The following is a 20,529-nucleotide window of genomic DNA, read 5'->3' as shown; positions in this document are numbered from 1 at the left end:
TATCTTTGCCAGTCACTTAAATCACAGGAAGTGAGGAGTCTAGAAATAATACAGAGATTCAGCCTGGATCATTTTAGAAAGCCCACGTGTGTTAGTTGCACTGTAGGTTTTTGTCTCTCTTCCATTCTCTCCCTCCCTCCCCCCTACAGAGACTCACCGTACAGTGCTTAACCAGATTCTGCGCCAGTCCACCACCCACCTGGCCGACGGACCCTTCGCTGTGCTGGTTGACTACATCCGCATCCTCGATTTTGACGTCAAGAGGAAGTAAGGAAGGATTTTCTTATGGGGCATCATCTTGGTTGTGTTCATTAGTCACCTAATGGAGGAAAACTGATTAAAACAGAGACACCCGAGACACCCTGGATACTCATTTAGTTTTCAGTTTAAAACGTGTTTTTGCTTGCTCGCCCTAATGAACAACCCTGATCTCTCTCCAGGTCAAACACTGGTCCTTTGAATGGAAGTGTGCCTCTTTCATGATAATATTTGAGCTTTTTAAAATATTATTGACCCCCTCCCTCTCCCCAGGTACTTCCGTCAGGAGCTGGAGCGTCTGGATGAGGGTCTGAGGAAGGAGGATATGGCTGTCCACGTCAGGAGAGATCACGTGTTTGAAGACTCCTACAGAGAGCTGCACCGCAAGAGTCCCGAGGACATGAAGAACAGGCTGTAAGAGACTCTGATTTCTCTCTCTGTCTCTTAGGGGTTCCTGTCTCTTAGGGGTTCCTGTCTCTCAGGGGTTCCTGTCTCTTAGGGTTTCTGTCTCTTAGGGTTTCTGTCTCTTAGGGTTTCTGTCTCTTAGGGGTTCTGTCTCTTAGGGGTTCTGTCTCTTAGGGGTTCTGTCTCTTAGGGGTTCTGTCTCTTAGGGGTTCTGTCTCTTAGGGGTTCTGTCTCTTAGGGGTTCTGTCTCTCTCTCTCTCTTTGGGGTTCTCTCTCTGGGGTTCTCTCTCTCTTTGGGGTTCTCTCTCTGGGGTTCTCTCTCTCTGGGGTTCTCTCTCTCTGGGGTTCTCTCTCTCTGGGGTTCTCTCTCTCTGGGGTTCTCTCTCTCTGGGGTTCTCTCTCTCTGGGGTTCTCTCTCTCTGGGGTTCTCTCTCTGGGGTTCTCTCTCTCTGGGGTTCTCTCTCTCTTTGGGGTTCTCTCTCTCTTTGGGGTTCTCTCTCTCTTTGGGGTTCTCTTTCTCTTTGGGGTTCTCTCTCTCTCTTTGGGGTTCTCTCTCTCTCTTTGGGGTTCTCTCTCTCTCTTTGGGGTTCTCTCTCTCTCTTTGGGGTTCTCTCTCTCTCTTTGGGGTTCTCTCTCTCTCTTTGGGGTTCTCTCTCTCTCTTTGGGGTTCTCTCTCTCTCGTTGGGGTTCTCTCTCTCTCGTTGGGGTTCTCTCTCTCTCTCTCGTTGGGGTTCTCTCTCAGGGGTTCTCTCTCAGGGGTTCTCTCTCAGGGGTTCTCTCTCAGGGTTTCTCTCTCAGGGGTTCTCTCTCAGGGTTTCTCTGTCTGTCGGGGTTTCTGTCTCTATTTATCTGGATTGCTTCTGTCTTTTTGTATTATTTATGTCCCTGTGTTGTGACTATTGACAGAATGACAGTGAAGTGCACTGACCTCGTACATCTCCTTTCCCCCCCACCAGGTACATAGTGTTTGAAGGGGAGGAGGGTCAGGATGCAGGAGGTCTGCTGAGAGAGTGGTACATGATCATCTCCAGGGAGATGTTTAACGCCATGTACGCCCTGTTCCGCACCTCGCCCGGCGACAGGGTCACCTACACCATTAACCCCTCGTCCCACTGCAACCCAAACCACCTCAGCTACTTCAAGTTCGTAGGTCGCGTGGTGGCCAAAGCCGTCTACGACAACCGACTGCTGGAGTGCTACTTCACACGCAGCTTCTACAAGCACATCCTGGGCAAGAGTGTCAGGTAACACACACTACTTCACACACAGCTTCTACAAGCACATCCTGGGCAAGAGTGTCAGGTAACACACACACACTACTTCACACACAGCTTCTACAAGCACATCCTGGGCAAGAGTGTCAGGTAACACACACACAGCTTCTACAAGCACATCCTGGGCAAGAGTGTCAGGTAACACACACACACTACTTCACACACAGCTTCTACAAGCACATCCTGGGCAAGAGTGTCAGGTAACACACACTACTTCACACACAGCTTCTACATGCACATCCTGGGCAAGAGTGTCAGGTAACACACACACACTACTTCACACACAGCTTCTACATGCACATCCTGGGCAAGAGTGTCAGGTAACACACACTACTTCACACACAGCTTCTACAAGCACATCCTGGGCAAGAGTGTCAGGTAACACACACACACACACTACTACTTCACACACAGCTTCTACATGCACATCCTGGGCAAGAGTGTCAGGTAACACACACACACTACTTCACACGCAGCTTCTACAAGCACATCCTGGGCAAGAGTGTCAGGTAACACACACACACACACTACTACTTCACACACAGCTTCTACAAGCACATCCTGGGCAAGAGTGTCAGGTAACACACACACACTACTTCACACACAGCTTCTACAAGCACATCCTGGGCAAGTGTGTCAGGTAACACACACTACTTCACACACAGCTTCTACAAGCACATCCTGGGCAAGAGTGTCAGGTAACACACACTACTTCACACACAGCTTCTACAAGCACATCCTGGGCAAGAGTGTCAGGTAACACACACACACTACTTCACACACAGCTTCTACAAGCACATCCTGGGCAAGTGTGTCAGGTAACACACACTACTTCACACACAGCTTCTACAAGCACATCCTGGGCAAGAGTGTCAGGTAACACACACACACTACTTCACACACAGCTTCTACAAGCACATCCTGGGCAAGAGTGTCAGGTAACACACACTACTTCACACGCAGCTTCTACAAGCACATCCTGGGCAAGAGTGTCAGGTAACACACACACACTACTTCACACACAGCTTCTACAAGCACATCCTGGGCAAGTGTGTCAGGTAACACACACTACTTCACACGCAGCTTCTACAAGCACATCCTGGGCAAGAGTGTCAGGTAACACACACACACACACTACTACTTCACACACAGCTTCTACAAGCACATCCTGGGCAAGTGTGTCAGGTAACACACACTACTTCACACACAGCTTCTACAAGCACATCCTGGGCAAGAGTGTCAGGTAACACACACTACTTCACACACAGCTTCTACAAGCACATCCTGGGCAAGTGTGTCAGGTAACACACACTACTTCACACGCAGCTTCTACAAGCACATCCTGGGCAAGAGTGTCAGGTAACACACACTACTTCACACACAGCTTCTACAAGCACATCCTGGGCAAGAGTGTCAGGTAACACACACACACTACTTCACACACAGCTTCTACAAGCACATCCTGGGCAAGAGTGTCAGGTAACACACACACACACACTACTTCACACACAGCTTCTACAAGCACATCCTGGGCAAGAGTGTCAGGTAACACACACACACACACACTACTTCACACACAGCTTCTACAAGCACATCCTGGGCAAGTGTGTCAGGTAACACACACTACTTCACACACAGCTTCTACAAGCACATCCTGGGCAAGAGTGTCAGGTAACACACACTACTTCACACACAGCTTCTACAAGCACATCCTGGGCAAGTGTGTCAGGTAACACACACTACTTCACACGCAGCTTCTACAAGCACATCCTGGGCAAGAGTGTCAGGTAACACACACACACACACTACTTCACACACAGCTTCTACAAGCACATCCTGGGCAAGAGTGTCAGGTAACACACACACACTACTTAACATTCCATTTCCAGTTCCATACATGAGGGCAAACGGTGTTGAGATCATGGAGATGTACGTATGTAGAGATGTGTGTTAACTGTGGAGTGTCACCGTGCAGTAGTTGATTGAGCGTGTGTGTTGTGTCGTCAGGTACACAGACATGGAGAGTGAGGACTACCCGTTCTTCCAGGGTCTGGTCTACCTGCTGGAGAATAATGTGTCTACTCTGGGCTATGAGCTGACATTCAGCACTGAGGTACTTCCTTTCTCTGTCTTTTACATCAACCAAACTCACAAAACTGCTAATTATACAGGCCATTGTCTCAGGATGGGTATAGAGAATGTGACCTAAATGATCACTAACAGCCCTTGGCCCAACATTGGATAAATCATGTTAGTTACATTTCTCTATAGCATGTGACCTCACACATACTATTACATTCTGTGGAAGCACTGCTGAACTGTCTCCATCCCTCCACCCCCTCCCGCTTGCCTCTTTCATGTCCCTCCATCTTCCTTCCTCTCTCTCTCTGTCTCTCTCTCATGTCTCTGTCTCCCTATCCTCTCTCTCGCGTCCCTCTATCCCCTTCTCGCTCTCTCTCACGTCCCTCCATTCCCTCTCTCTCGTGTCTCTCTCTCATGTCCCTCCCTCTCTCTCTCCCTCTCTCTCGTGTCCCTCGCTCTCTCTTGTGTCTCTATCCTCCTCTTGCTCAGGTTCAGGAGTTTGGTGTGTGTGAGGTACGTGACCTGAAGCCTAACGGAGGCAACATCATTGTCACCGAGGAGAACAAGAAGGAGTACGTCCACCTGGTTTGTCAGATGAAGATGACTGGTGAGACCAGACACATCAATCACATCTATCTTAGAAACCCAGCCTTTAAAAGTACATATTTAATTGGCATAATACATTTGTGAACATTCAGTCAAATAGCCAGAGATATAGATTATACATGTCATACACTTGTTGGAGGTGGCCATGTATAACAGGAGCATACTTAGTCAAATGTACACCAAGACTTTGTCAGCAACACTGTCTGCAAAACATGAAGTAATGCGCTTTTGACCTGTGTGCTGCAATACATGTATATTTTTAGAAATGAATCCTGTAAGTTGGGGAAGTCGGTTTCATGTGAACCTTTCTTCTTTCTCACAGGTTGCTTGGCAGAAATCATCTTGTCATAGTGAGGTACTACTTGTGTAGCCTTGTAAGTGTAACTCTGTACTCCCTCTCTCTCTGCCCCCCCCCTGTAGGTGCCATCCGTAAGCAGCTGTCTGCCTACCTGGAGGGTTTCTACGAGATCATCCCCAAGAGGCTGATCTCCATCTTCACAGAGCAGGAGCTGGAGCTGCTGATATCTGGCCTTCCCACTATAGATATAGACGACCTCAAGGCCAACACTGAGTACCACAAGTACCAGTCCAGCTCCATACAGGTAGAGACACACACCAAGTACCAGTCCAGCTCCATACAGGTTGAGACACACACCAAGTACCAGTCCAGCTCCATACAGGTAGAGACACACACCAAGTACCAGTCCAGCTCCATACAGGTAGAGACACACACCAAGTACCAGTCCAGCTCCATACAGGTAGAGACACACACCAAGTACCAGTCCAACTCCATACAGGTAGAGACACACACCAAGTACCAGTCCAGCTCCATACAGGTAGAGACACACCAAGTACCAGTCCAGCTCCATACAGGTAGAGACACACACCAAGTACCAGTCCAGCTCCATACAGGTAGAGACACACACCAAGTACCAGTCCAGCTCCATACAGGTAGAGACACACACCAAGTACCAGTCCAGCTCCATACAGGTTGAGAGACACACCAAGTACCAGTCCAGCTCCATACAGGTAGAGACACACCAAGTACCAGTCCAACTCCATACAGGTAGAGAGACACACCAAGTACCAGTCCAGCTCCATACAGGTAGAGAGACACACCAAGTACCAGTCCAGCTCCATACAGGTAGAGACACACACCAAGTACCAGTCCAGCTCCATACAGGTAGAGACACACACCAAGTACCAGTCCAGCTCCATACAGGTAGAGACACACACCAAGTACCAGTCCAGCTCCATACAGGTAGAGAGACACACCAAGTACCAGTCCAACTCCATACAGGTAGAGACACACACCAAGTACCAGTCCAGCTCCATACAGGTAGAGACACACACCAAGTACCAGTCCAGCTCCATACAGGTAGAGACACACCAAGTACCAGTCCAACTCCATACAGGTAGAGAGACACACCAAGTACCAGTCCAGCTCCATACAGGTAGAGAGACACACCAAGTACCAGTCCAGCTCCATACAGGTAGAGACACACACCAAGTACCAGTCCAGCTCCATACAGGTAGAGACACACACCAAGTACCAGTCCAGCTCCATACAGGTAGAGAGACACACACCAAGTACCAGTCCAGCTCCATACAGGTAGAGAGACACACCAAGTACCAGTCCAGCTCCATACAGGTAGAGAGACACACACCAAGTACCAGTCCAGCTCCATACAGGTAGAGAGACACACACCAAGTACCAGTCCAGCTCCATACAGGTAGAGACACACACCAAGTACCAGTCCAGCTCCATACAGGTAGAGAGACACACACCAAGTACCAGTCCAGCTCCATACAGGTAGAGACACACACCAAGTACCAGTCCAGCTCCATACAGGTAGAGACACACCAAGTACCAGTCCAACTCCATACAGGTAGAGAGACACACCAAGTACCAGTCCAGCTCCATACAGGTAGAGAGACACACACCAAGTACCAGTCCAGCTCCATACAGGTAGAGACACACCAAGTACCAGTCCAGCTCCATACAGGTAGAGACACACACCAAGTACCAGTCCAGCTCCATACAGGTAGAGAGACACACACCAAGTACCAGTCCAGCTCCATACAGGTAGAGAGACACACACCAAGTACCAGTCCAGCTCCATACAGGTAGAGACACACACCAAGTACCAGTCCAGCTCCATACAGGTAGAGAGACACACACCAAGTACCAGTCCAGCTCCATACAGGTAGAGACACACACCAAGTACCAGTCCAGCTCCATACAGGTAGAGACACACCAAGTACCAGTCCAGCTCCATACAGGTAGAGACACACCAAGTACCAGTCCAGCTCCATACAGGTAGAGACACACACCAAGTACCAGTCCAGCTCCATACAGGTAGAGACACACACCAAGTACCAGTCCAACTCCATACAGGTAGAGAGACACACCAAGTACCAGTCCAGCTCCATACAGGTAGAGACACACACCAAGTACCAGTCCAGCTCCATACAGCTAGAGACACACACCAAGTACCAGTCCAGCTCCATACAGGTAGAGAGACACACACCAAGTACCAGTCCAGCTCCATACAGGTAGAGAGACACACCAAGTACCAGTCCAACTCCATACAGGTAGAGACACACCAAGTACCAGTCCAACTCCATACAGGTAGAGAGACACACCAAGTACCAGTCCAACTCCATACAGGTAGAGAGACACACACCAAGTACCAGTCCAACTCCATACAGGTAGAGAGACACACCAAGTACCAGTCCAGCTCCATACAGGTAGAGAGACACACCAAGTACCAGTCCAGCTCCATACAGGTAGAGACACACACCAAGTACCAGTCCAGCTCCATACAGGTAGAGACACACACCAAGTACCAGTCCAGCTCCATACAGGTAGAGACACACACCAAGTACCAGTCCAGCTCCATACAGGTAGAGACACACACCAAGTACCAGTCTAGCTCCATACAGGTAGAGAGACACACCAAGTACCAGTCCAGCTCCATACAGGTAGAGACACACACCAAGTACCAGTCCAGCTCCATACAGGTAGAGAGACACACCAAGTACCAGTCCAGCTCCATACAGGTAGAGACACACACCAAGTACCAGTCCAACTCCATACAGGTAGAGAGACACACACCAAGTACCAGTCCAGCTCCATACAGGTAGAGACACACACCAAGTACCAGTCCAGCTCCATACAGGTAGAGACACACACCAAGTACCAGTCCAGCTCCATACAGGTAGAGACACACCAAGTACCAGTCCAGCTCCATACAGGTAGAGACACACACCAAGTACCAGTCCAGCTCCATACAGGTAGAGACACACACCAAGTACCAGTCCAGCTCCATACAGGTAGAGACACACACCAAGTACCAGTCCAGCTCCATACAGGTAGAGAGACACACCAAGTACCAGTCCAGCTCCATACAGGTAGAGACACACACCAAGTACCAGTCCAGCTCCATACAGGTAGAGAGACACACCAAGTACCAGTCCAGCTCCATACAGGTAGAGAGACACACCAAGTACCAGTCCAGCTCCATACAGGTAGAGACACACACCAAGTACCAGTCCAGCTCCATACAGGTAGAGAGACACACACCAAGTACCAGTCCAGCTCCATACAGGTAGAGAGACACACACCAAGTACCAGTCCAGCTCCATACAGGTAGAGAGACACACACCAAGTACCAGTCCAGCTCCATACAGGTAGAGACACACACCAAGTACCAGTCCAGCTCCATACAGGTAGAGAGACACACACCAAGTACCAGTCCAGCTCCATACAGGTAGAGAGACACACCAAGTACCAGTCCAGATCCATACAGGTAGAGAGACACACACCAAGTACCAGTCCAGATCCATACAGGTAGAGAGACACACACCAAGTACCAGTCCAGCTCCATACAGGTAGAGACACACACCAAGTACCAGTCCAGCTCCATACAGGTAGAGAGACACACACCAAGTACCAGTCCAGCTCCATACAGGTAGAGAGACACACCAAGTACCAGTCCAGATCCATACAGGTAGAGAGACACACACCAAGTACCAGTCCAGATCCATACAGGTAGAGAGACACACACCAAGTACCAGTCCAGCTCCATACAGGTAGAGACACACACCAAGTACCAGTCCAGCTCCATACAGGTAGAGACACACACCAAGTACCAGTCCAGCTCCATACGGGTAGAGACACACACCAAGTACCAGTCCAGCTCCATACAAGTAGAGACACACCAAGTACCAGTCCAGCTCCATACAAGTAGAGACACACCAAGTACCAGTCCAACTCCATACAGGTAGAGACACACCAAGTACCAGTCCAGCTCCATACAGGTAGAGACACACCAAGTACCAGTCCAGCTCCATACAGGTAGAGACACACACCAAGTACCAGTCCAGCTCCATACAGGTAGAGACACACACCAAGTACCAGTCCAGCTCCATACAGGTAGAGAGACACACCAAGTACCAGTCCAGCTCCATACAGGTAGAGAGACACACCAAGTACCAGTCCAGCTCCATACAGGTAGAGAGACACACCAAGTACCAGTCCAGCTCCATACAGGTAGAGAGACACACCAAGTACCAGTCCAGCTCCATACAGGTAGAGAGACACACCAAGTACCAGTCCAACTCCATACAGGTAGAGAGACACACCAAGTACCAGTCCAGCTCCATACAGGTAGAGAGACACACACCAAGTACCAGTCCAACTCCATACAGGTAGAGAGACACACACCAAGTACCAGTCCAACTCCATACAGGTAGAGAGACACACACCAAGTACCAGTCCAGCTCCATACAGGTAGAGACACACACCAAGTACCAGTCCAGCTCCATACAGGTAGAGACACACCAAGTACCAGTCCAGCTCCATACAGGTAGAGACACACACCAAGTACCAGTCCAGCTCCATACAGGTAGAGAGACACACCAAGTACCAGTCCAGCTCCATACAGGTAGAGAGACACACACCAAGTACCAGTCCAGCTCCATACAGGTAGAGACACACCAAGTACCAGTCCAACTCCATACAGGTAGAGAGACACACACCAAGTACCAGTCCAGCTCCATACAGGTAGAGACACACACCAAGTACCAGTCCAGCTCCATACAGGTAGAGACACACCAAGTACCAGTCCAGCTCCATACAGGTAGAGACACACACCAAGTACCAGTCCAGCTCCATACAGGTAGAGAGACACACCAAGTACCAGTCCAGCTCCATACAGGTAGAGAGACACACCAAGTACCAGTCCAGCTCCATACAGGTAGAGACACACACCAAGTACCAGTCCAGCTCCATACAGGTAGAGACACACACCAAGTACCAGTCCAGCTCCATACAGGTAGAGAGACACACCAAGTACCAGTCCAGCTCGGTGTGTTCCACAAAGATGAGTTTTTTTTTTTTGTTGGACAAGATCCGGTAGTCCCTCCCTTTTTTAGTCACTTGTCTTTTGTTTGGTGCCTGATGAATTCGACCCAGGAACAACAATGTCCCACAATGCCAAATGATAGTCTGTTGGTTGTATTATATAATATGCATTCATATAGATGTACTACTGGTCAGTGTAGTGAGGCTGTGACCCTGACCGTTCCTCCCCGTCACCTCAGATCCAGTGGTTCTGGCGGGCCCTGCGTTCCTTCGACCAGGCGGACAGAGCCAAGTTCCTGCAGTTTGTGACGGGCACGTCCAAGGTTCCTCTGCAGGGCTTCGCAGCGCTGGAGGGCATGAACGGAATACAGAAGTTCCAGATCCACCGCGACGACCGCTCCACCGACCGCCTACCGTCCGCTCACACCTGGTAAAGACCTATACAACCACACAGCTCACACCTGGTAAAGACCTATACAGCCACACAGCTCACACCTGGTAAAGACCTATACAGCCACACAGCTCACACCTGGTAAAGACCTATACAGCCACACAGCTCGCACCTAGTAAAGACCTATACAGCCACACAGCTCACACCTGGTAAAGACCTATACAGCCACACAGCTCACACCTGGTAAAGACCTATACAGCCACACAGCTCACACCTGGTAAAGACCTATACAGCCACACAGCTCGCACCAGGTAAAGACCTATACAGCCACACAGCTCGCACCAGGTAAAGACCTATACAGCCACACAGCTCGCACCAGGTAAAGACCTATACAGCCACACAGCTCACACCTGGTAAAGACCTATACAGCCACACAGCTCACACCTGGTAAAGACCTATACAGCCACACAGCTCGCACCAGGTAAAGACCTATACAGCCACACAGCTCGCACCAGGTAAAGACCTATACAGCCACACAGCTCGCACCAGGTAAAGACCTATACAGCCACACAGCTCGCACCAGGTAAAGACCTATACAGCCACACAGCTCGCACCTGGTAAAGACCTATACAGCCACACAGCTCACACCTGGTAAAGACCTATACAGCCACACAGCTCACACCTGGTAAAGACCTATACAGCCACACAGCTCACACCTGGTAAAGACCTATACAGCTCACACCTGGTAAAGACCTATACAACCACACAGCTCACACCTGGTAAAGACCTATACAGCTCACACCTGGTAAAGACCTATACAGCCACACAGCTCACACCTGGTAAAGACCTATACAGCTCACACCTGGTAAAGACCTATACAGCTCACACCTGGTAAAGACCTATACAGCCACACAGCTCACACCTGGTAAAGACTTATACAGCCACACAGCTCACACCTGGTAAAGACCTATACAGCTCACACCTGGTAAAGACCTATACAGCCACACAGCTCACACCTGGTAAAGACTTATACAGCCACACAGCTCACACCTGGTAAAGACCTATACAGCTCACACCTGGTAAAGACCTATACAGCTCACACCTGGTAAAGACCTATACAGCCACACAGCTCACACCTGGTAAAGACTTATACAGCCACACAGCTCACACCTGGTAAAGACCTATACAGCCACACAGCTCACACCTGGTAAAGACCTATACAGCCACACAGCTCACACCTGGTAAAGACCTATACAGCCACACAGCTCACACCTGGTAAAGACCTATACAGCCACACAGCTCACACCTGGTAAAGACCTATACAGCCACACAGCTCACACCTGGTAAAGACCTATACAGCCACACAGCTCACACCTGGTAAAGACCTATACAGCCACACAGCTCACACCTGGTAAAGACCTATACAGCCACACAGCTCACACCTGGTAAAGACCTATACAGCCACACAGCTCACACCTGGTAAAGACCTATACAGCCACACAGCTCACACCTGGTAAAGACCTATACAGCTCACACCTGGTAAAGACCTATACAGCCACACAGCTCACACCTGGTAAAGACCTATACAGCCACACAGCCCACACCTGGTAAAGACCTATACAGCCACACAGCTCACACCTGGTACCATTAATGAATACTGATGGATTGATCAAAATAATGTAGTTAGTTATGCATGTAGATCTGAAGTTTCCATTCAGCCAGGTCGATATGATAGAACTTCAGGTACTCTGGTAAAGAGCTACCATTCTCAATTCCCTTACAAACCATTTGTCTCTTCTCCTGTAGCTTCAACCAGCTGGACCTCCCAGCCTACGAGAGCTATGAGAAGCTGAGGCACATGCTGCTGCTGGCCATTCAGGAATGCTCCGAGGGATTCGGACTGGCTTAGACCTACCCACACAGACTCAACACACACACACACACACAAACACAATTTAGACTTGCATACTCTGACAGATTCAAGCTGATGACACACAGACACATTGTCACACACACACTCGCACTATCATAGACATTACTGGATGACTGGAAAAATGGCCTCTAGACATACAACTGGTTCCTAATCCATATAAAGAAACAGATGGACCAGCAGCGCGGTATGATTAACTGACTGACTGATATTACCTACTACACACAGAGCCTCATGTCAATAGACACAGACCTGTGCCTGGTATGTCTCCCTCCCCTTCCACATTAGAATGGCAGAAACCTGAGAGGGTGTATTGAGGATAAAAACCTGGACTAATATAAGACATTTTCTCCATTTAGTTTGATTTCTCTGTACAAAAGGTTTGGGAGTTTATTTTTCTTTGTTGTTCTTCTCTGGCTGTGTAAAAAGGAGAAGGTTGTGTGTGAGAACAGGATGGTTATAAAACCTTTGGGGAAAAAATGTTGGCTGTTTCTTTTTGCGAATTTGTGACCTCATAAGCCTTGAGGGGGGGGTGACATTTTTATGGGGAAGAAGGAGAAAGAGAGAGGAAAAAAAATAAGTTTTGAAGAAATTCAAAGAAATGCACTTTTCAAAGTTTTGTGGCATTTTTAAGGAAGGAAAACAAATGATGAGAACAAGAAAGGAAAGGAGATGAAATTAACCACAAATTCTAGAGTATTTTTGGCTATTAAATTGCTGACCCCGCCTTGAGCCTTTGAATCAGAGTGAAATAACTACATGAATAAATGCATAAAATGGAGTCCCATTTGTCTCTTAACATTATTATATATTGAAACCTATATCACCCTTCATCTGAAACAAGCTATAGCCAATCATACGTCATCTGAGACAAGCTATAGCCAATCATAGTTAATCAGAAACCAGCTATAGCCAATCATACTTCATCTGAGACAAGCGATAGCCAATCATAGTTAATCAGAAACCAGCTATAGCCAATCATACTTCATCTGAGACAAGCTATAGCCAATCATACTTCATCTGAAACTAAATATAGCCAATCATACTTCATTTAAAACAAGCTATAGCCAATCATACGTCATCTGAAACTAAATATAGCCAATCATACTTCATTTGAAACAAGCTATAGCCAATCATACTTCATTTGAAACAAACTATAGCCAATCATACGTCATCTGAAACTAAATATAGCCAATCATACTTCATTTGAAACAAGCTATAGCCAATCATACTTCATTTGAAACAAACTATAGCCAATCATACTAGACCTTAATTATAAAAATATTTACTGTTGTAATAGTGTGCTATTGCACTAATGCAAATGATTTGAAACTATTGTTTAATTTTGTGGAGGACCCTCTTCCCTGAAGATTGTGTGCTCGTCCTTATGGTCATTTTGAATTGTCCTTGAGCATTCCCTGGCAGATCAAATTAAAACCAGTCATAGAGAACACCTCTACGAAGAGCCTGGATGGGTCACAGCGTGGGACCAATCAGAATCTACCATCACAAGGTCACTCAAGTCTGCACTGTCCCAGCAGAGAGAATCTTACTGAACACGTGTAACAGAATTCCATGCAACATTTCAGCCAGGTTAATTGGCACGACACTTGTCCTGGCCTTTGCTATGTGTTAGTGCATACTGATGGACTGTACGACACCTTACCATACTGGCCTGTGAGGAGGCTGCAGAGAAAAGCAGGCAGCTGGAGCTAGAAACACAAGCATTTCGCTACACTCGCAATAACATCTGTTAAAGTGTATGTGACCAATAAAATTTGATTTGAGCTGCGGTTCAGGATCTGTTTGAGTTGTCTGGCCGACTCCTATGGCCATTTGTGATGTCGTGACAGCACATGGGTTTGGAACCAGGCTAGCTTTGTCCTGTTCAGACAGGCTGGTGCAACTAGCATGCTGAGATGACAGTGAATCAGTCCTCCAGACACCGCTGTCTTGTCATGTAACACAGACGTGCTAGATAGTCTATGTGCCTGCAGCTCTACTGGTCTGCAGTCTGGGTCTCAGCCTCACGGTCTCACTGCTGATGGAAGTGACAGGGTGGCAGTGAGTTGTGTTTTGATTGGGGCATTTTGTCACATGGTTCATGTTGTGATTCATTCACCCCAGAAGGTATTGATTTGCAGCATCACTCTAGGATTCATCATGTGGTCATCTGGTGTGAGACCGGAATGACCACTGACTTGCCTAGTTAAATAAATGTAAAAAAATTAACACCGTCTGTCCTCCATTGCAATATCCACCTGTCCGGTACCACATTTGAGCTGGTTCCTAATGATTTCCCCATGACTGATTGGTGATGAGATTGTTTTATTCCTCATCAGCCCCTGGTCAAAAGTACACAGAGAGGGAGAGACTGGTCATGTGGTCTGAGGTGTCTGCTGCTCTGACAGTGTAACCTGGTCCTCAAGCTAATAGCACACAGCAGTGTCTGATGTGTGAGACCGAATGAGACGCTAGCTGTCTGGACCAGGGCTCGGTTTCCCGATAGGGATGGAATTTAGGCTTGAGTGTGTTAACGATGCATCTGTCGTTCCAACGGCCGAAAATGCAATATGCATTTCCCAAAACACCATGCAGAGAGAACTGTTGTTTGAGGATTGGGTTGATACTTATAGGATCGAAAGAAAGGGAGCATTGCTCTTGGATCAGCTTTGTCCATTCAAAGCTTACATGAACACTAATTATTTCTCAATACAGACGACAATGCATTAAATCAAGATTTGGCACATAAACATGTTAAGTTTGCTGAAAATAAAAGCAGTTGACATTGAGAGGACGTTTATTTTTTTACTGAGTTTGTTAGGCAACATGAAATAAACTCAGCAAAAAATGAAATGTCCTCACTGTCAACTACGTTTATTTTCAGCAAACTTAACATGTGTAAATATTTGTATGAACATAAGATTCAACAACTGAGACATAAACTGAACAAGTTCCACAGACATGTGACTAACAGAAATGGAATAATGTCTCTGAACAAAGGGGGGGGGGGTCAAAATCACAAGTAACGGTCAGTATCTGGTGTGACCACCAGCTGGGTTAAGTCCTGCCTTTGCATCTCCTCTTTATGGACTGCACCAGATTTGCCAGTTATTGCTGTGAGATGTTACCCCACTCTTCCACCAAGGCACCTGCAAGTTCCCGGACATTTCTGGGGGGAATAGCCCTAGCCCTCACCCTCCGATCCAACACGTCCCAGACATGCTCAATGGGATTGAGATCCGGGCTCTTCGCTGGCCATCGCAGAGCATTCCTGTCTTGCAGGAAATCACGCACAGAACGAGCAGTATGGCTGCTGGCATTGTCATGCTGGAGGGTCATGTCAGAATGAGCCTGCAGGAAGGGTACCACATGAGGGAGGAGGATTTCTTCCCTGTAACGCACAGCGTTGAGATTGCCTGCAATGACAACGAGCTCAGTCTGATGATGCTGTGACACACCGTCCCAGACCATGACCTCCAAATCAATCCTGCTCAGGCCTCGGTGTAACGCTCATTCCTTTGACGATAAACACGAATCTGACCATCACCCATGGTGAGACAAAACCGCGACTCGTCAGTGAAGAGCAGTCCTGTCTGAGTCAGCGACGATGGGTTTGTGCCCATAGGCAACGTTGTTGCCGATGATGTCTGGTGAGGACCTGCCTTACAACAGGCATACAAGCCCTCAGTCCAGCCTCTCAGCCTATTGCGGACAGTCTGAGGGATTGTGCGTTCCTGGTGTAACTCGGGCAGTTATTGCCATCCTGTAGCTGTCCCTCAGGTGTGATGTTCGGATGTACCGATCCTGTGCAGGTGTTATTACACATTGTCTGACACTGCGAGGACGATCAGCTGTCCATCCTGTCTCCCTGTAGCGCTGTTTTAGGTGTCTCACAGTACGGACAATTTATTTCCCTGGCCACATTTGAAGTCCTCACACCTCCTTGCAGCATGCCTAAGGCACGTTCACACAGATGAGCAGGGACCCTGGGCATCTTTCGTTAGGTGTTTTTCATAGTCAGTAGAAAGGTATCTTTAGTGTCCTAAGTTTTCGTAACTGTGACATTAATTGCCTACCGTCTGTTAGTCTCTTAGCGATCGTTCCACAGGTGCATTTTCATTAATTGTTTATGGTTCATTGAACAAGCATGGGAAACAATGTTTAAACCCTTTACAATGAAGATCTGTGAAGTTATTTGGATTTTTACTAATTATTTTGGAAAGACGGTCCTGAAAAAGGGACTTTTCTTTTTTTGCTGAGTTTATAATGAGAGAAATTACAGACAGAATATAACTAAATTGATTGAGAATGAAATGCAGGCTATTTCAATATGATTGAAATAGGCATATGGCCTACTGTTTATGTTGTCATCATGTGGCCTTCTTTGGGTATAGCAAGTGCCTTTCCCCGCTCTCCCATTTAAACCCAGGTTCCGTTATCTCAGGTCGTAAATTCCCGGAGGAGACTCTCTCCCTTCTGCATTATAGAGAGAGAGAATTTCACAGTATATCAAAGGAATTTATTTTACCTCACAGAACTTAAGAACTGAACAATATCCATGTTTTGGAGAATGTGTAAATGGTCGGTGAAGAATCCAGCTACAACCGGTCCATTTTGTCTCATGTTTGTGACGTCATGAGACAATACAGCCACATTACCATAACTCTGTTTATCCAGGAGCCTCCGTTATGAGTTTGCATCTAATTATTGTATAAAATGAATGAGTAAAGATGAAACTATTTGTGAAATGATGTAATGTGATTTTAAACTGTTTAATGAATGAGAATCCAATTTCCTTTAAAGTTTCACTAAGTCATTGGCCCGCCCCCATGAGCACAGACATTGATTTGGCGTCATGAGACAGCCTTTTATGCTTTTCCGAATATAACCCCCACCTTGAGAAGCCCACTTCAGACCATGCGTACCTCGATTACGGAGAGGGCTAAGGTTTGAGTAGAGACCATGCATTCCTCGGTTGTTGAATTCCTAACCAAACCACGTGGAGCATTGGCTACACTGGTGGAAATGGTTAAACTTTGAGACTACCGATACCAACAGAATAAGAGCATATCTTCTATACTAATTACTGGTCTGCAGCTAGAATTTATGTCGACTGAATGCGAAGACCGACAACCGCCGAAACAACTATTCTATAAGAACATTTCTGAATGGGACTCTGAAGTATCCATTCTAACCACAAAAGACTCCAGGGACGCAAAGGGAAGTTCAGATGAACTTTCCAACAGAGTTCATGACGACACACTGAGCGTAAATATATATATTGATAGCAATTATTCCTGAATGAGTGAGCGTTCATGTGCAAAGGATTAGCTTTTCAATTATAATAATTATATTAACCTGTCTAGAGGAACCCCTCGCCAACTGCCAATGACATTGCAGGGCGCCAAATACAAATCAAACACAAATCAAATTTCTCAAACATACAAGTATTAGGCACCATTTTAAAGATAAAATTCTCGTTAATCCAGCCACAGTGATTTCAAAAATGCTTTACAGCGAAAGCCCCACAAACGATTAAGTTAGGTCACCACCAACTCACAGAAAAACCCAGTCATTTTTCCAGCCAACGAGAGGAGTCACATAAAGCACAAATAGAGAGAAAATGCATCACTAACCTTTGATGATCTTCATCAGATGACACTCGTAGGACTTCATGTTACACAATACATGTATGTTTTGTTCTGTAAAATTCATATTTATATCCAAAAATCTTATTTTACATTGGCGTGTTATGTTCAGTAGTTCCAAAACATGCAGTGATATTGCAGAGAGCCACATGAATTCACAGAAATACATAATAAATGTTGATGAAAATACAACTATTATACATGGAACTTTAGATACACTTTTCCTTAATGCAACCGCTTTGTCAGATTTCCCCAAAAAATTACGGAAAAAGCATAATTTGATAACGGCGCTCAGAGCCCAAACCAGCCAGAGAAATATCCGCCATGTTGCGTAGTCAACATTATTCATAAATAGCATTATAAATATTCACTTACCTTTGATGATCTTCATCAGAATGCACTCCCAGGAATCGCAGTTCCACAATAAATGCTTGTTTTGTTCGATAATGTCCATTTATGTCCAATAGCTTATTTTGTTAGGGCGTTTGGTAAACAAATCCAAAAGCGCGATCTGGTCCATTCGGATGAAATGTTCAAAAAGTTATATTACAGGTCGAAGAAACTTGTCAAACTAAGTATAGAATCAATCTTTAGGATGTTGTTATCATAAAAGTTAAATAATGTTCCAACCGGAGAATTCCATTGTCTGTAGAAAAGCAATGGAACACAGGTTGCTCTTATGTGAAAGCGTGTGACTGAGAACGAGGCTGCAGGCCAACCCCTTAGTAAAACAGCTCCCATCCGGCCCCCCTTCACATGAGAAGCCTGAAACAACGTTCTAACACTTGACACTTGTACCAGAGAGGTTAAGACAATTGATGTATGGAGGATTCATAGTGAAGGCTGGGTTTGTGCAGATAACCAACTTACGATGTTTGGAATGAGACTAACAAGAGGTAAAGAATAATTCATTAATTAGAAGACTGATTGATCAGATATTTAAATATCTGAAAAGTTATATTAGGAAAATTATAACTTTGTAATCTGAAGATTTTCCTTGGTGCCCCGACTTCCTAGTTAATTACATTTACATGATTAGTTAATCACGTAATAATAATTACAGAGAATTGATTTGATAAAATAAGTCTTCACTTTAATGATGCCAAAGACATGACTATTCTAATGCAGTCATCTCGGTTTTCAGTTTTTAAATGTTTGTATCAATTGCAAAGATATTGGCAACTTTATTTGTCGTCAACTTTGTTCTGAAGTTATCGGCGGTCACAGAGAGACAGATAAAAGGTGTGATAATGTTCAGTGGCTATCTTCTGTGTATAAAAAGATGCAGGAGGGCAAAAATGCCCACTTTCCCTCTTACCTCCACAGCCCTCTCCCCCCATCCTCCATCCCCCGTCTTCCGTCTCCTCCATATCTAGCCTTGTCTCATAGCAATCTCCCGTTACCGGCTTTAGTGTGGAACTTTTGTCCCACTTGAGAACTTGCTGCTACAACAGAGGGAACTCTTCCACTATGATAAGGGAATTTATATGTTTAAGGTAATGACTAAAGAATTCCACCCTGAAATGTAATTATTAGATCATGTAACATGTATAATGAATTAGAATGATAAATTTCAGTCTAATAAGGTTTGGTCGAGACAAGTAGAAATGTGTGTGTGACTAAGAAATTACAGAGAACAATTAAACTATGTATGACCTGACCTGGCTAGAACTCTGAGAAACTTACGGTAGGAAAGGGAGTCCCGTCAAGGTCTCTCTAATCTCGGGAGGATGGAACTGCCATCTTGGTAGTGATAAACGAGTGGTGAGAACTGTGGGGAAAGATACATCCCACCTACTGTTTGTGTGTCTGTATGTGCGTGTAGTAGGTAGGTAGGGGTGAGTTATAAAATGGCATGTCTTTGTATTATGGACTTTAGAACATTCTCTGAATAAACTGTACAGGCCTTTTGCATAAGCTGAGTCTTTGCCTAATTATTATTAAACCCAGGGTCTTACAAACCTCGGGGATTGGTCAAAGCTTAAATAATTGTTAGTACTTTGCACGCTTCTAGAGAATCCCCCTCATACAGCCAGCCATCATTCTCTGATGGCTTGTTGCACCGTGTGTGTGTGTTTGGCTTTGTTTAGATAGGCAGCCCAATTCTGATATTTCTACCACTAGTTGGTCTTTTGACCAATCTCATTAGATCTTTTTCAGAGCTGATCTGATTGGTCAAAATACCAATTTGTGGAAAAATATATCATAATTAGGCTCCCTGTCTAAACACGGTGTGTGTGGCTCTGGATGGCAAGTACCCCTTCAGCCCCCAGGAGGATACCAGAACATAGTTGGTGGGTGACAGAAACAAATCTTTAAAACCTTTATGCTTGATCCAAAAATGTGGTTGGATGCTCCATATGAAGGGGGTGACGTGATCGCGGAGCCTCCAGAGACATGCATAGGCCAAATTGATCTCTGTACCGCATTGCCATGCGCCTCCCAAATGTTTCAACAATAGAGGGCTGCATATACTATAGCTCAGCATTGACATGATTGGTTGATGGTAGGTGGGGGCGGGAGGTCCTGTATAAACACAAACACATTTCCTTGAAAACTTCCTT

The 20,529-nt window shown here is 46.3% G+C and overlaps 1 protein-coding gene across 50 annotated transcripts in view; it reads left to right on the top strand.

Moving 5' to 3' along the window:
• The window catches only part of LOC110531242 (E3 ubiquitin-protein ligase HUWE1), a 91,417-nt gene extending 78,322 nt beyond the window's left edge, over positions 1-13,095 (top strand). For all 50 annotated transcript variants that reach the window (XM_090185291.1, XM_090185257.1, XM_090185290.1 and 47 more), the window contains exons 79-86: positions 150-267; positions 532-672; positions 1,620-1,907; positions 3,945-4,050; positions 4,509-4,626; positions 5,046-5,227; positions 10,233-10,423; positions 12,191-13,095. In XM_090185291.1, coding sequence (XP_090041417.1) covers positions 150-267; positions 532-672; positions 1,620-1,907; positions 3,945-4,050; positions 4,509-4,626; positions 5,046-5,227; positions 10,233-10,423; positions 12,191-12,293 — 1,247 coding nt within the window. In that variant the 3' untranslated portion in view covers positions 12,294-13,095. The remainder of the gene's footprint in view (positions 1-149; positions 268-531; positions 673-1,619; positions 1,908-3,944; positions 4,051-4,508; positions 4,627-5,045; positions 5,228-10,232; positions 10,424-12,190) is intronic.
• Positions 13,096-20,529: the final 7,434 nt, after the last annotated feature.

This window comes from Oncorhynchus mykiss, chromosome 9 (assembly GCF_057628025.1).
Source record: "Oncorhynchus mykiss isolate SJ-2025 chromosome 9, ASM5762802v1, whole genome shotgun sequence".
Taxonomy (NCBI): domain Eukaryota; kingdom Metazoa; phylum Chordata; class Actinopteri; order Salmoniformes; family Salmonidae; genus Oncorhynchus; species Oncorhynchus mykiss.
This window is presented reverse-complemented; position numbering and strand designations above follow the sequence as displayed.